General features: G+C 38.6%; 2 protein-coding genes across 2 annotated transcripts; both read left to right on the forward strand.

Annotated features, from left to right (window-relative positions):
• Window positions 1-4,272: 4,272 nt before the first annotated feature.
• On the forward strand, window positions 4,273-4,497 carry SMKI01G0870 (uncharacterized protein; the record flags this gene model as incomplete). The annotated part of the gene is made up of 1 exon (XM_056226748.1): window positions 4,273-4,497. One exon carries the CDS (start codon window positions 4,273-4,275, stop codon window positions 4,495-4,497), a length of 225 nt encoding a protein of 74 aa, XP_056080246.1.
• Window positions 4,498-11,935: 7,438 nt separating this feature from the next.
• Window positions 11,936-15,781, forward strand: SMKI01G0880 (uncharacterized protein; the record flags this gene model as incomplete). Its single annotated transcript, XM_056226759.1, has 1 exon — window positions 11,936-15,781. One exon carries the CDS (start codon window positions 11,936-11,938, stop codon window positions 15,779-15,781), a length of 3,846 nt encoding a protein of 1,281 aa, XP_056080247.1.
• Window positions 15,782-16,255: the final 474 nt, after the last annotated feature.

Raw genomic sequence — 16,255 nt, forward strand, 5'->3', positions numbered from 1 at the left:
CTCTTTCTCGAAAGGAACAAAAGAACAGACTGTGTGGAAACAAACTATGATCAAACTCATGCCATTCTTGATATTAGCAGCATTTATCCACATCGACAAGAAGGAAGAAACTATATCTGTATAAATCGACCCCCATTGAATCAAGTTCGACTAAGCACATCAATTGTATACACCCGTAGCAATATTGAATGTCGAAGGCCTGAAAAGTTAAGATAAAAAAGAGGTTTTTCATCATTTGGACGATAGCCGGTCCACAAACCAGGTAGATATTATGAATGGATTCCCCAAAATGAAAGAAAAAAAAGAAAAAAAAACAAGAAAAACCACCGCTGTTCTCTTAGTAATCTTCGGACGCTTAACAATTTTTTCAAGTTCTCCATAAGATGTTATTTAGCTCTGGTAATTGTGCCACTAAATGACAGACAATGATTTCCGCGATTATAATGCCCTTTCTAGCCCTTGGGCAGAGATATTTGTTCCCACAGCTCAAGGCAAGCCCATTTCTGCTTCTTACAATACAGATCATTTGATATAGCAATGATTTACGTTACAAGCATTACTGTATATAGTAATATAGGTATTTTGAACAATGCCAACTCACAGTTGCCTTTTAGCTTGAATCTGGACGGTGTCCCGTGGTTACTTTAAAAAAAGTCGTTATCATTTGCTGGTTTACACCCTTTTACATAGTTTAATAAAACTTTGTTGGCACCTCTTAAAGTCAGTATGCCTGGATAAACAATTGTGTAGAGTTTTTCCTCGACTTTTTTGGGAATTCAGAGTCTAGCAGTGTCTTTACTGCAGTAGCCCTATCTGCTTATACAATCCAGAGCGTTATGACATATTATAATCATAACAGTTTACACCTCCATTACAGTAGAACTACTCAGGGAGGAAAGATACTATTGATTTTTTTCACAATAAAAGTTCAGATAAACTAATTCGGCAGAAAAACGTTGTCGAGATTATCACACCGCTGTTATTGAAACCGAAGTAAATACCAAAATAAAACATGCTAATCATTGATTTATTCCATGAACAGTTTTTTAGTTGATTCCCATAAAACTGCTTATGTGTAACTCAAATTAGAACTGAGAAGTGAAAATGAACCGAATTTCTACACATAATATGACTGTAAAATCATATTTTTTTAAGATATGCATGCGTTCAAAAAAATCTTTGCAATGGTATCGTTCTTTATTGATGCAAAAATCAACATAAAGAGCTAAATCTTTTTGTAATGAATAGTTACTCAATGTACGACACCTTCTATGCATGAAAAAAAAGCTTACCATAATTTCAACTATATTTTCAGCAATACACTCCGTATGTGAGTACAAAGAATGCCGTCTGTACGGCTTATATTCTAGTATTCCTCTTGACCAATGGCATCCTAAACCAATATTATTGGTTTCCCTGATTTCTTTATTAATTTTGTATCACCTGGCATTTTCTATTTTCAGTGTTTTTAGCTTTTTTGTCGTGTTGTAAAGTTTCTTTAAAACTGAGAAAATTTTTACCTAGCTTATAGCATGCAAATGTTGCAACAATATCAATAACATGAATCCCAATTAACCACATGATCTCGCTATATTTTGGAATCAGATGCTTGATGTCATAGTTGCTGCCATTCTTATTTTACCCTCCATCTATCCGTCATGTTAAACAGCGCCCAAGCATGTCGCTATAGAACTCCAGCAACATATCAAGGTTCTGGCTGTATATGTGACATTTGTTCTGTCTTGGGATTGTTCATTTTTTATTCACGATGGATATACCGTGTGCTTTTTTTCGCTGTTGATGTAATCACTATTGCAATACAGTCTTTTGCAGCGCATATACTGCTTTCAGCAATACCATCAGAAAGACCGAACAGCTTTTATACAAAGATCTGCAGAGAAGTACATGGTGCCGCGGATTTCTGTCCCAATCTACTACTAATATTTTTTTCAGTTTCTGAGTCTCGATGGATATCGTTGTTTGTATCACAACTCCGAGTACAAATAAGGCCAGCGAAGAATTGACAGCATTGATAATTTCTCCTGAAACTGCTCTTCAGAGAAAACGTGGAGCTCCCTGGTAGCTGTTCTATGGGTAAAACCAAACAGTAAAGTACAAATTTTGTGGATGATTCAAGAAAATATGAGTGAGGGGAAAGCTTCAGATTTTGCATTCGTGTTAGCTAGATACACTCAAACCGCAAGAATTGCCACTTAAGAATTCGCTTATATCTACAAAACCTTTACTGGAATGCACATTCTTCGGCGACAAAGACGTGGGATGAATATTGACACTGTATGCACAGGCTACCGGAAACAGTAGCTCTTACGTTGGGCAGTTCAGAACATGTTTCAGACTGAAGTTACGGAGACGTTCAACAGCAAGCTAATACTTGTCTCTTCCAGCTTCATGAATGAAAGCCACTGAGGTTTGCTGCTGATTCTGATAAGATATTTTAGCATATCTGCTACTTACCAGTAGCATGAAACCTGTTGGATCATGATATCGAAAGGGCTAATAAACCCATCCTTTCAGTGAAGAGAAGATAATAGCATTCTTAGAAAAGGGCTATTAGTCAAATCCCAAAACTTTAATGGAAAAAACCGTCATCGTTTGTTTAACTATGATAAATACCTAATTAGGTAGCATCCAAAGCTCAACTAAAGCGTATCTGCTCTTTTTATTGCAAAAAACTTCACCTACGGCCTTTTGCTTACAGACCCTATCGAAAAAGCCAACTAGTTGTGCAACAGAGTCTTTCATACGTTTCCTAATCGCCGGATTTTCGTATAAACAATTCTGAACGCTTGGAAGAAAAAACCTCACTATAGTCCACGTTTGTCCTTCATAAAATTAGGTACCCCCACGATCTCAATTATAATAATTATACTACCCAAAGTATCCCAAAACAAGCGTTCTTCCAGAAATATTAAGTCAACCCGCTTAACTGCTTGTGGCTACGGAGAAAAGTACACATTTTGAGAAGGTAAAAGAACATAAAAAATTATGTCATAAGCTGAATCTTGAAGTTTGTTGAGCATATTAAAACAAAAGTGCATGTGATTCATTAGCTCCTTGCGGTACAGTACTCCACGAAATAAAGTTTGTGGAAAAGATGTCCAATCTTGTTGCCCAAAATTTCTGGCAGACTTGAAGTATTACACTGTACGAACATTTCCATACAATCTACTCTCCATGAATCAGGTCACAGTTCCTGTCAACTTTCGGCTATTTCTTAAAAGGATCTTCAAATCCGCCCAGTAAAGCAAATCTTTTCTACGGCTTTTTCTGACACAATTGGTTTTTCCGTGTTTTACCTCTCAATTTCGAAGAACCCTATTTAAGAAAAAAAACCTTATTTTACATTAAGCTTTTTTACACTAAAACTATCGAAGACACTTTTTATTTCGCAGACTATTATACAGCGTCGAACCTCCAAATTTTCACGAGACTTATTTGACGTTGCTTTTCTCCCTGTCCCGCGCCCACGTCTATGAAGAAGTAATACGTCACTGCACATGATTTCCTTATGAAGAAGCAGAAGAGAGTAAACACGTTATTTTTTAGTTGTATCGATGATTTCATTGCTAATCCAATCTGGAACTCGAGGTTGTTTTCGCTTTTTCTTCGCGATTTCTTCTAGAATTCTACTTTAGCCCGTTTAAGGAGTAGATAAAAAGAAAAAAAGGTTTTCTTCTACTGTATTACTTCATTAAAACTTTGAGGAAGCAGGCTTGGTTGCACTCTTCTTAATCTGGGTTGGACTCTGAGATTTGACAGTTGTTCCTGAATATTGTTATGAAATTACACCTTCCATATCAGGCAAAGGAAACGAAGGCGGCTTAAGTAAGATGTGTGAATGTTAATGGCTGAAAATTTTCGGTGGCAACTGTTTGCTATGGAATAACCTAAAATACTGACAATTTTTTTTAACCAAGCGCTGGACGCTGGCGAGGTGAGCGATCTGTTGATAATGGCGACAGTGTCAAAATTACAAAGTGCAGTAGAGGTTGTTGTTGCACGTAGCATTGCATGGCATGTGGTTAGATTCTATAATGGATATTTCTCCCCAGAAAGAACAAGGACGGAAATTCTGTCATGGGAGGATCAAAACTAAGTAGGTCAAAGGTTTTCATCTGGATAACAAATTTAATGAGAGCCTTCGACGCCATTTAGTTTACATCATTTGCATTAACCTTAAATGCTTTGCCTCCCCATTTGTTGCCATATTTGGCACCCACAGATAGTCGTTTGAGGCCTGATCAAAGAGCTATGGAAAATGGTGAGTACGATAAGGCTGCAGAGGAAAAGCACCGTGTAGAAGTGAAGCAAAGGACTGCAAAAAAGGAACGGGAACAAAGAGGAGAAGAATACAGGCCTAGATGGTTTGTCCAAGAAGAACACCCGATCACCAAGAGTTTATATTGGAAATATAATGGTGAGTACTGGACGAAGAGAAAGAACCATGATTTCGGGGATTGTGTTGATATCTTCTAAACTGTACATGCAGCCGCAGAAATATGCACTTATAGGTGTGGATCGAGAACGCTAGTACAGTGCACTATAAACACATTGGAGACAGGATCTATTCAACGGTTCAGTATAATGTGTTCATATTTTCCTGAAGCACAAATACATTATGCCATTTTTAAGTTGCAGTTATTTTTAGATTAACAGTATTTTTTGAAAAGCATTGTATCTGCCTTCCGGCATGAACTGCTCTAGGTAAGTTTATTTAATAAGAAGCATAAATGTAAGCGCAAATTCTACTGAACTGATTAAAGTAATCTGCGAGGAAATCACGCGATTCATCAAGTAACATAATAAATCAGTCAGCTCCAAAGGATTCGCACCACTTGTCGAAGCCTAAACCTTACTAAAATCATAATAAAATTTCTCAGAAGGGTTGACTACTTCGTGAAATAATTTTTGGGATAATTACAAAGATTTGCTAGTACCAGCACCAGCATATTAAAGCCTTATTTTAAGCGTGGACAATTAATTATTCAACAGTAATCGGGACAAACTCATCGGATTTTGTTCTATAAACTTTTGTAAAGAGCTGCACCCTCTTTGATCAGCTGGAGTTCGAATGTGAAAACATAAGTCATACCTACAGAAACAAGTATCACATATTTTTGTCTAGTTTACCGACAGGAGATCCCAGTACAATAGATACACTTTGTCTGACCTCTTTTATAAGAGACGTAATGAGTTTTGATAATATACTGCATCTTGGGTTCTTTCTTACAATTATTGATTTGTCCTCTTCATAATCGGTTCTTTTATTATGTTGCTTCTTATCGTACGATGAGTCTTCAATGAAATTGAAAGATTTCAGGAATGTACCTCGATCACAACAATGATAATAGCACAACAAGATCCACTGCATAAACGCAAGTCCATATGATAACGGCCTAAAATCTCTCTAAGCCGGTGTTTAACATGAAGTAACAATCATTATTCGTACAGTGTTTCAAGGCTTTGATATATTTGTCTCTGCGCATCATTCCTCTCAGATTCTATTGTAAAATAAATAACCAAGGCTCAGAAAGAAATTCTGTAAATACATAGGTTCTGGTTTCATCTCTGCTGTTAGATTTTCCTTGTTTTTTTCAGTTTCTTTTTGATGGAGATATGGCCCATAATCTACCGTTGGTTGATGCTTCGTAGTAATATTTCTACTTTCCGTGAAGATTTGTTTTTATTTATATTTCCCAGGGATGTATCAACATCCTACATGCAGGAATTCTCAAAGCGTAGTTACGTGAACATTCACCGCATCTTTTGCTTTCTCTAATCAGCCTTGGTATGTATATACTAACTTGTTTAAATGGCTTTCTATGTTCTCAAGTATGTGCCATCATATTACTTTCGCATTAGGCACCACTTCTTGGAAACGCTAGGTTTCCCATGAGAAATCGCCTCGTCAAGACATACGTGTCTATTTCGAATATAGAGAAGTTAAAGGGACAAATACTTGAAAAGCCATTGAACTGTTATTCGATTCAGGGAACCTAGAAACTTTTTAACCTCCCAGTAAAAGGGCTGGATAGCAGAATAGGGAGACCCTAACTTTGTTTCACCGACTTTATACAAGTAGTTGGAAAAGAGTGTCTCCAATGTAGATTCATTAAAGTACACCGAATCCAGGTTTTAAACAGAAGATAAGGAGGTATTTTAGAGTAAAAGCTGCTTTCTTCCTTTGTTAATGAGGACCGCTGGAAGCATGATCTAAGTTGGATAAGTTGCAAGAGGGTCATATTACTCGTAGAAAGCCCCATTGCGCTGTTTTTTCAAACTTAACGATGTATTCCTCAAACAATTCCAAATTTCTGGTAGTTATTACTATTCCAAAGAAGAAACCTCTTGTTTTATGAGAAGAAACAAAAACGTCTTGCATTTGTTCCTACATCAGAGTTAAGCATTCGCATTCAGCCATAATCCGCTAATCACTACTAATCACATTCAACATCGCCGGCTGTCCTGCCAAAAAAAAAAAGTTTACTAGGCAGATTAGGATAAAATTCTTCAACTAATCTGTGCCTACAAAAATTGACGTACATTCCTTACTTCCAGTTTGTCGTCAAATACCTACAAGGTCTCATGTTCACATTCTTCCGTACCATTTTTTCCAGCGCTGGCCATCTTCATCGAACTTCAAATAGTAATAGGAAAAATAACCTACATGACGTACTCTGAAAAGCCGAAGGCATAGGCACAAGCCACCTGTATACGTCACTCTTACCATCACAATGGCATCGTAATTTAGGCATAAAGCCGCAAAACAAGCAATTATATGGAAAAGTGCTATACCCGGTTTGCTGGTTATTTTATCACTACCGATAATGTAAATGAACTGGTAGTAAAAAAATCTTTCATTCCCAAAGTATCGAAGTGTAATGCTAGTAAACCTCGCGATGTTTGTTTTGGAGAGGTCATTCAACCAGATTTCCTGTTGAGGGTGTCACTTTCCTATAATTGCTTCGCTCATATTGTTTTGCGATATTCTACTCTTATTACCGAAGAACCTTATTTTACGAGAAACTCTATTGCGCATTAGAGTTCGATGAACATTCTGCCCAAAAATGCGGAGCTGAGCTTTTGGGTAGAATGTGTTTTCACAGAATTATCTTAACTCTGCAGCCGGCTTTATTTTCGGTCTTTAGATAGGAACACATTCCGCCATTATTGATGAACGCTTAGAGAAAGTAGATTTCCTTTCGTCTCGTGCGGATACCTTTACTAGTTTACAGATTTGACGGGAGAAGTATAGTTTTCCCTTTTCGTTCATTGCTTTCACAAAAATCGTGGCTCCGCCTATTTAAGTAGCGTGAGATAAAAGGGTTTACTACTGCAGAACTGTTGTGTAACCTTCTATGAGTACTCCGAAGTACACCTAAATTTGGTAACATTTTTTTAGTTCATTATTAGGATTTCTAAGCCTTGATAACTTGCTTCATGGAACGGGGAAGGAATACTAACCTTCCGTGGAAAGATGTTATGGTGTCCATCAGCTAAGCAAAAATATACTTGGTAAACGATAATTTTAGAAATGTTTGAACATATTTATAAACTAAAACAAAAAATAGCACATATTTCCATAATTTATCAAAAACTAAACAACGCTCCCAAAACCACTTCATTTGCTGAATATAAACCATCTTATTTTATGTATTGACTGTATATTATACTGTAGCACACTGTAGATACTTGCATATCCATATAAGTAAACATATTTAAAAACTCTGTTTAATTCTGGTGATGTTGCCATTGAACAGCGGCGCTGGTCTCCATTCTATTTCTCATGTTTACTAGCTGATCCATACTTAACAGTAAATGTCTTGATGATTTTGTGAAAAGCTATGAAAGAATGTGTGTAACGTAAGTTCACTTGATGTTTTTCTTTTTTGAACATTTACCAACTAAATATTAATACTACTTTGGTGGATATGATTATAAATTATTTAAACAAATTATCGGGACAGTAATACTAATATATACCAGCACACATAAATATAATATAACCATTACTGATAACTTATTGACTTCGCTCCCACGATAATAATACAAATATACTTATTCTACAAAACGAAGGTAGTAAAGATAATTACACCTGATATTAAAACTAAATAAGTAGAGTTTGATACTGGAGGATTGGTGTTCTGCGCACTGATGCAACGGATACATTCTGATTGGCGAATAGAATCGTAGCGATAATTTCCGGACACCTGATACTGGAGTAACATTAAACAATCCATTCATTGTGTTTTATTGTGGAACCCTCATTGCTACTATTGGTGACACCATTATATGCACATTGGATGGCCAAAACATTGCTCAACACGAACCAGCCAGTACTGATTTTTTTATTAATCAGTTGGCAACTGGTTTTGGAGCGTACCTAGGTATCAGAGGTTATAGATGCGTCTACATACTCAGGCCCTTATTGCACTTCTACCCTGGGAAATGTTGGAGTGTATAATGGAAGAGGCTGTTGGAACTTGGAAAAGTATTGTGTTTGTCAAATAATAAAGACGAAAGACCAATCAACACCCCTCCATAGAACGCCTCTCGATCATCAATTCCTCAAAAATCCTGAAATTAAGAAATGAAAATTGGTGCAACATGTAGTTCACATAGTTCCAGGTTAGATACGGTGTTTAAGAGGTTTTTAATAATATTTGGTTTGTGTTCTCCATTCAAATTTTGGCCTCCTATCATCTTATTATTATAAAAATTGATACCCACCGCAGTGCTTAAGAACCAAAAATCCCCGCAAAACCTCGTCTTCATTTGTAAGTTATGTAAAAAGAAGTCAACGATGGGACATATCCTTTTAATAATATTCTGTTTTTCTTCTTCAAAAATACCTAGCGATATTATTTGAGAATGCCACTACGCTTTGCTTAACCAGCCAAACACAGAGGTCATAATCAGGATCAGTGCAAAAGTAAATACACTCCGTATGTGAGTACAAAGAATGCCGTCTGTACGGCTTATATTCTAGTATTCCTCTTGACCAATGGCATCCTAAACCAATATTATTGGTTTCTCTGACTTCTTTATTAATTTTGTATCACCTGGCATTTTCTATTTTCAGTATTTTTAGCTTTTTTGTCGTGTTGTAAAGTTTCTTTAAAACTGAGAAAATTTTTACCTAGCTTATAGCATACAAATGTTGCAACAATATCAATAACATGAATCCCAATTAACCACATGACCTCGCTACATTTCGGAATCAGATGCTTGATGTCATAGTTGCTGCCATTCTTATTTTACCCTCCACCTATCCGTCATGTTAAACAGCGCCCAAGCGTGTCGCTAAAGAACTCCAGCAACATATCAAGGTTCTGGCTGTATATGTGACACTTATTCTGTCTTGGGATTGTTCATTTTTTACTCACGATGGATATACCGTGTGCTTTTTTTCGCTGTTGATGTAATCACTATTGCAATACAGTCTTTTGCAGCGCATATACTGCTTTCAGCAATACCATCAGAAAGACTGAACAGCTTTTATGCAGAGATCTGCAGAGATCTGCAGAGAATTACGTGGTGCCGCGGATGTCTGTTCTAATTTCCTGCCGATTTTGACATGTATTGGTGCGAATAATTATATCTGATGAAGAAACTGTTCATTTCAACAGGTAAGTGCGACGGGGTCCTTCCCATTTTCACAGCTACTACTAGAATATTGTCAGTGGTCCCATTTTTATAGCTGAAAATTAATTATTTGTATTCTGAACTCGCAAAATGATGCGCTTGGGAGTGGTCGAAATCGTATACATTGAAAAGTCTCAGCCACCACTGATGCGAAACCCATTGACAGCATCGATAATTTCTCTTTGAAACTGCTCTTCAGAGAAAACGTGGAGCTCCCTGGTAGCTGTTCTATGGGTAAAACCAAACAGTAAAGTACAAATTCTGTGGATGATTCAAGAAAATATGAGTGAGGGGAAAGCTTCAGATTTTGCATTCGTGTTAGCTAGATACACTCAAACCGCAAGAATTGCCACTTAAGAATTCGCTTATATCTACAAAACCTTTACTGGAATGCACATTCTTCGGCGACAAAGACGTGGGATGAATATTGACACTGTATGCACAGGCTACCGGAAACAGTAGCTCTTACGTTGGGCAGTTCAGAACATGTTTCAGACTGAAGTTACGGAGACGTTCAACAGCAAGCTAATACTTGTCTCTTCCAGCTTCATGAATGAAAGCCACTGAGGTTTGCTGCTGATTTTGATAAGATATTTAGCATATCTGCTACTTGCTAATAGCATGGAACCTGTTGGATCATGATTTCGAAAGGCTAATGAACCAATTTTTGCAGTGAAAGAGGAAAAAAACTCCATATGTCTGGCTATTGTTCAAATCTATTATAAACCAATTGCTAAAGCGTTATTAATAAACCCATATCATATGACATTGGGTATTTAATCAAGAGAATATGTAGATTGGATCGGAGCAAGGTACTTCATTGCAAGGATTTATTTAGAAACTTTATTTAGAGGTTCACCGAGAATGCCAGGTGATCCCGATGCGGTTTCTTCCATGAGTTTCCTGATCGTCAACATTTCGTCTACAGAATGCAACCGGAAAAATTAGAATTCATTTTAGACAGTCTGTGATTTAGGCACCGCCGCCACCCCACGGCCCACTAGCTAGCTGAATGGTGAAAATTAGGGTGGACGGAGGATCTCAAAAGAAATATCTATTCTAAAAAAAGAGTGCTCGTTCTGAACAGTGATTTTGTTTGTTAACACAGACAAAGATATTTGTTTTGAAAGTAAGATCGCGCCATAACATGAAGTTCGTCAAATAGATTAGTATGAAAGAAAATGTACCTTGGTGGATTTGCTCCGTCCCCTTTCAACTTCGACCCTGATAAAAGGCATCGAAAAACAAAGAGGCTTTCCTTGTTGCCCAAAATTTCTGGCAGACTTGAAGTATTACACTGTACGAACATTTCCATACAATCGTGCTCTCTCAATGAATTAGGTCACAGTTCCTGTCAACTTTCGGCTATTTCTTAAAAGGATCTCCAAATCCGCCCAGTAAAGCAAATCTTTTCTACGGCTTTTTCTGACACAATTGGTTTTTCCGTGTTTTTCCTCTTGATTTCGAAGAACCCTATTTAAGAAAAAAAACCTTATTTTACATTAAGCTTAAATTAAATTAAAGTTGTGTAAAATTTTTTGTGTTTTTCGCGGACTGTCATGCAGGATCGAGCCTTTAGATTTTAATCGAGAATAGTTGACGTTCCTTTCCCCTTTTCTTATCTTCTTCTATTTCGGCGACGCCGATAGAAAAACAGTATCCCCTTATGTCACTAAAGATCATTCATTATGTGATAAAAAAAGAAAGGAAGAAAAAAATATGCTCCTCTTTTTCTCTGTCGTACAGATATTTCTATTATGAAATCTGGCACTTCAAAGCTTATTTCGTGGTTTTCTCAACAAATAATCTGCAGCCCGATTTAGTAGTACATCAAAACGAAAAGGGTTTCTTCAACCGCAGCAGGATTATGCAGCAGGACTTTGATACGCAGTAAATTCTACTTCGACACTAGAGGTGCTCGTAACTCTTCTCATTTTTTCTTACACCTTGTGAGAGCTGTTAGGTCATAAAAGGAAATCTCACCGATAAGTCCCAGGGGAAAATTGAATTAAACCGGAACTAATTGTATGAATAATTGTCGTTGATGGTCGAAGAGAATTGCTGAAAACTTTTTCATTAATGATGTTACCTCTTCTCCGCTGTCTTCTTGCTTTACAAGCTCTTGCGGGTTGTGCACTTTCGCCCAAAGGAAGACACTTCTGCAAGATTGTGAATATATAAAAAGGCGCCAATTTGCATCCTTTATCTCTTTAAAATTTCCTTAAAGTTGTTCGTTACACCTTTATTTCACAAAAGAGGTCAACCAAAGATGGTAGGTATTCATCATCATATATTTTTGGCAGCAATAGCCTTCCTGACGCTACTTAATGTAGCTTTAGGTAGCACAGAGGCGTGCCTCCCAGAGGGTCAAAGAAAAAATGGGATGAACATTAATTTTTACCAATATTCTTTGATGGATTCCTCCACGTATTCTAATGCGGCGTATATGGCTTACCAATACACAAATAAAGTTAAATTAGGCTCTGTTTCTGGAAAAACTAAACTTTCTATCAAGTACGCTCCATGCCAAACAGAACCTGGTGATGAATCTGCTGTGGCTAAACGTGAAGTTGAGAATTACTACGATACAGTTCTTTCTTCCGGAGTGCAAAAACGTGCCAGTTGTGACGAAGCCAAGGCTCACTGGAGTTCCACTTTGTTTGGCTTCTACACCACACCAACAAATATTACTCTAGAAATGACAGGTTACTTTTTGCCACCACAGACAGGGTCTTACTCTTTTAAATTTGCCACGGTAGATGACTCAGCAATTCTATCAGTTGGTGGTAATGTTGCGTTTGATTGTTGTGCGCAACAACAACCTCCAATCACATCAACCAACTTCACAATCAACGGTATCAAGCCATGGCATCAAAGTTTGCCCCCCAACATCGTAGGGTCTGTTTATATGTATGCTGGCTACTATTATCCAATGAAAATTGTATATTCGAATGCTGTTTCATATGCTAAACTTCCAATTAGTGTTACACTTCCCGATGGCACAACTGTTACTGATGATTTCCAAGGATATGTCTATTCTTTTGATGACGATCTAACCCAAGAAAACTGTGCCATTCCAGATCCTTCAACCCATACCAATTCAGGTATTATAACAACCACCACCGAACCATGGACTGGTACTTTCACTACCACCACTACCGAAATGAGCACTGTTACTGGTTCTAATGGCCTGCCAACCGATGAAACTATTATTGAGATTAAAACACCAACTAGCGCTGGTTTGATCACCACTACTACTGAACCTTGGTCTGGTACTTTCACCACCACTACTACTGAAATGAGCACTTTCACTGGCACTAACGGTAACCCAACTGACGAAACCGTCGTTGTTATCAAGACACCAACCAGTGCTGGTTTGATCACCACCACTACTGAACCTTGGTCTGGTACTTTCACCACCACTACTACTGAAATGAGCACTTTCACCGGTACTAACGGTAACCCAACCGACGAAACCGTCGTTGTTATCAAGACACCAACCAGTGCTGGTTTGATCACCACCACTACTGAACCTTGGTCTGGTACTTTCACCACCACTACTACTGAAATGAGCACTTTCACCGGTACTAACGGTAACCCAACTGACGAAACCGTCGTTGTTATCAAGACACCAACTAGCGCTGGTTTGATCACCACCACTACTGAACCTTGGTCTGGTACTTTCACTACTACCACCACCGAAATGAGCACTTTCACCGGTACTAACGGTAACCCAACTGACGAAACCGTCGTTGTTATCAAGACACCAACCAGTGCTGGTTTAATCACCACTACTACTGAACCATGGTCCGGTACTTTCACCACCACTACTACTGAAATGAGCACTTTCACCGGTACTAACGGTAACCCAACCGATGAAACTGTCGTTGTTATCAAGACACCAACTAGCGCTGGTTTAATCACCACTACTACTGAACCATGGTCCGGTACTTTCACCACCACTACTACTGAAATGAGCACTTTCACCGGTACTAACGGTAACCCAACTGACGAAACTGTCGTTGTTATCAAGACACCAACCAATGCAAGCCCATCTAGTGTTTCATCATCAACTGTAGCAGGTTTGGTCAGAACTACTGAACCATGGTCAGGTACTTTCACCACCACAATTACTGAATTGAGCACTTACACCGGTACTAACGGTAAACCAACTGACGAAACCGTCGTTGTTATCAAGACACCAACTAGCGCTGGTTTAATCACCACTACTACTGAACCATGGTCCGGTACTTTCACCACCACTACTACTGAAATGAGCACTTTCACCGGCACTAACGGTAACCCAACTGACGAAACCGTCGTTGTTATCAAGACACCAACCAGTGCTGGTTTGATCACCACCACTACTGAACCTTGGTCTGGTACTTTCACCACCACTACTACTGAAATGAGCACTTTCACTGGCACTAACGGTAACCCAACTGACGAAACCGTCGTTGTTATCAAGACACCAACCAGTGCTGGTTTAATCACCACTACTACTGAACCATGGTCCGGTACTTTCACCACCACTACTACTGAAATGAGCACTTTCACCGGTACTAACGGTAACCCAACCGATGAAACTGTCGTTGTTATCAAGACACCAACTAGCGCTGGTTTAATCACCACTACTACTGAACCATGGTCCGGTACTTTCACCACCACTACTACTGAAATGAGCACTTTCACCGGTACTAACGGTAACCCAACTGACGAAACTGTCGTTGTTATCAAGACACCAACTAATGCAAGCCCATCTAGTGTTTCATCATCAACTGTAGCAGGTTTGGTCAGAACTACTGAACCATGGTCAGGTACTTTCACCACCACAATTACTGAATTGAGCACTTACACCGGTACTAACGGTAAACCAACTGACGAAACCGTCGTTGTTATCAAGACACCAACTAGTGCCAGTCCATCTAGTGTTTCATCATCTACTCCAGAGAGTATCATTAGTTCTGTTACATCTTCTCACCCAATTATTACACCCTTGTACCCCAGCAACGGAACTTCAATTGTCAGTTCTTCTGCCAGCTCCAAGGATGAAACCCCAATTTCTTCAACATCTACCTTAGTGAGCCACTCTTCTGTGGTTTCTAGACCATCTAAATCATTTGTCATTCCAACTACTGGTTCTACCAATTCTGCTGAAAGCCAAAGCAGTTCAATTAATTCTTTTACTAGCTATTCCACAAACCGCAAAACTAGCTCTGTTTCTCCTTCATCCGCTTCTGCTGAACCATCAAAGGTGTCTAGTTATTCATCTTCATCATATACCACTACTACAACAAGCGAGCAAACTACTTTGGTTACCATAACTTCCTGTGGACCTCATACATGCACTGAGTCCACTTCATCTGCTATTGTTTCTACAGCCACCACAACCGTTAGCGGCGTCACAACAGAGTACACCACATGGTGTCCTATTTCTACCACAATCCCTGAAAAACAAACTACACTGGTTACTGTTACTTCCTGTGAGTCTGACATCTGTTCCAAGGTCACCTCTTCCGCTATTGTTTCTACAACCACAGCTACTATTAATGGAGCTGTCACTGAATACACAACATGGTGTCCTGTTTCCACTACAGAATCAAAACAACAGACAACACTAGTCACAGTTACTTCTTGTGAATCTGGTGTCTGTTCAGAAACTGCTTCACCAGCTATTGTTTCGACAGCCACGGCTACCATAAATGACGTCGTAACGATTTTCCCCACATGGAGCCCACAAACTACGGACGAAAAAGCTGTCAACTCCAATACTGTAAGTACCTCTTCCGTATCAGAAGCTGCTAAAACCGAAACAGCAACCCGCTCTTCACTTTCAAGATCCAGCTATGCCGAAGAAACACACTCGACTGTTACATCCAGCGCAATTGGACAAACCAATAGTGTTTCTGTTTCTGTAACTGCCAGCACCAGAGATGTCGCAACTTCTGGGTTGAGCACTATGTCTCAACAGCCTCGCAGCGCTTCTTCAAACGGTACACCTGTGTCCAGCACAGCTTCCTTAGAAATTTCAAGCTACCTTGGTATTGCGAATGGTCTGCTGGCCAATAGTGGACTATGTGTGTTCATTGCCTCCTTGTTGATGACAATTGTTTAGTAATGCACACGTTCTTATATATTCATGCCTCTTTATGATAGATTTTTCTAGGCATGTATCATTATTTCTTACACTTTCCCCTTTCTCGATAACTCTGTTAATATGTTTAGTTTATATGTGTATAGATCCTTCAATTTGAATCGATCTACAGAGATCTTCTAAAGTATCACCTCCAATTCATTCAAGAAAAAGTATGTACGAGATCTATTGTGGTCTGCCAAACGTCCTAATTTATAGACAATCAGTGCGCCGAAGTTTTTTGAATGCGCTGTTTCTTAAAATAAATGAGCGTAACATAACTATGGTGAAGGCTGTTTCTTCCGCCATAATCATCCTTCACATTCACCTGTTGCACTCTCTTACTCAAGCAGGGCGCGATTTAAAATATATCAGAGAAAGCTTGAAAGTATGTTTGTATAATTAAAAGAGCTGACATCCGGTGCATGTAAAAAGAACATTCTTCAAGGACTCACT

This window comes from Saccharomyces mikatae (assembly GCF_947241705.1).
Source record: "Saccharomyces mikatae IFO 1815 strain IFO1815 genome assembly, chromosome: 1".
Lineage (NCBI taxonomy): Eukaryota > Fungi > Ascomycota > Saccharomycetes > Saccharomycetales > Saccharomycetaceae > Saccharomyces > Saccharomyces mikatae.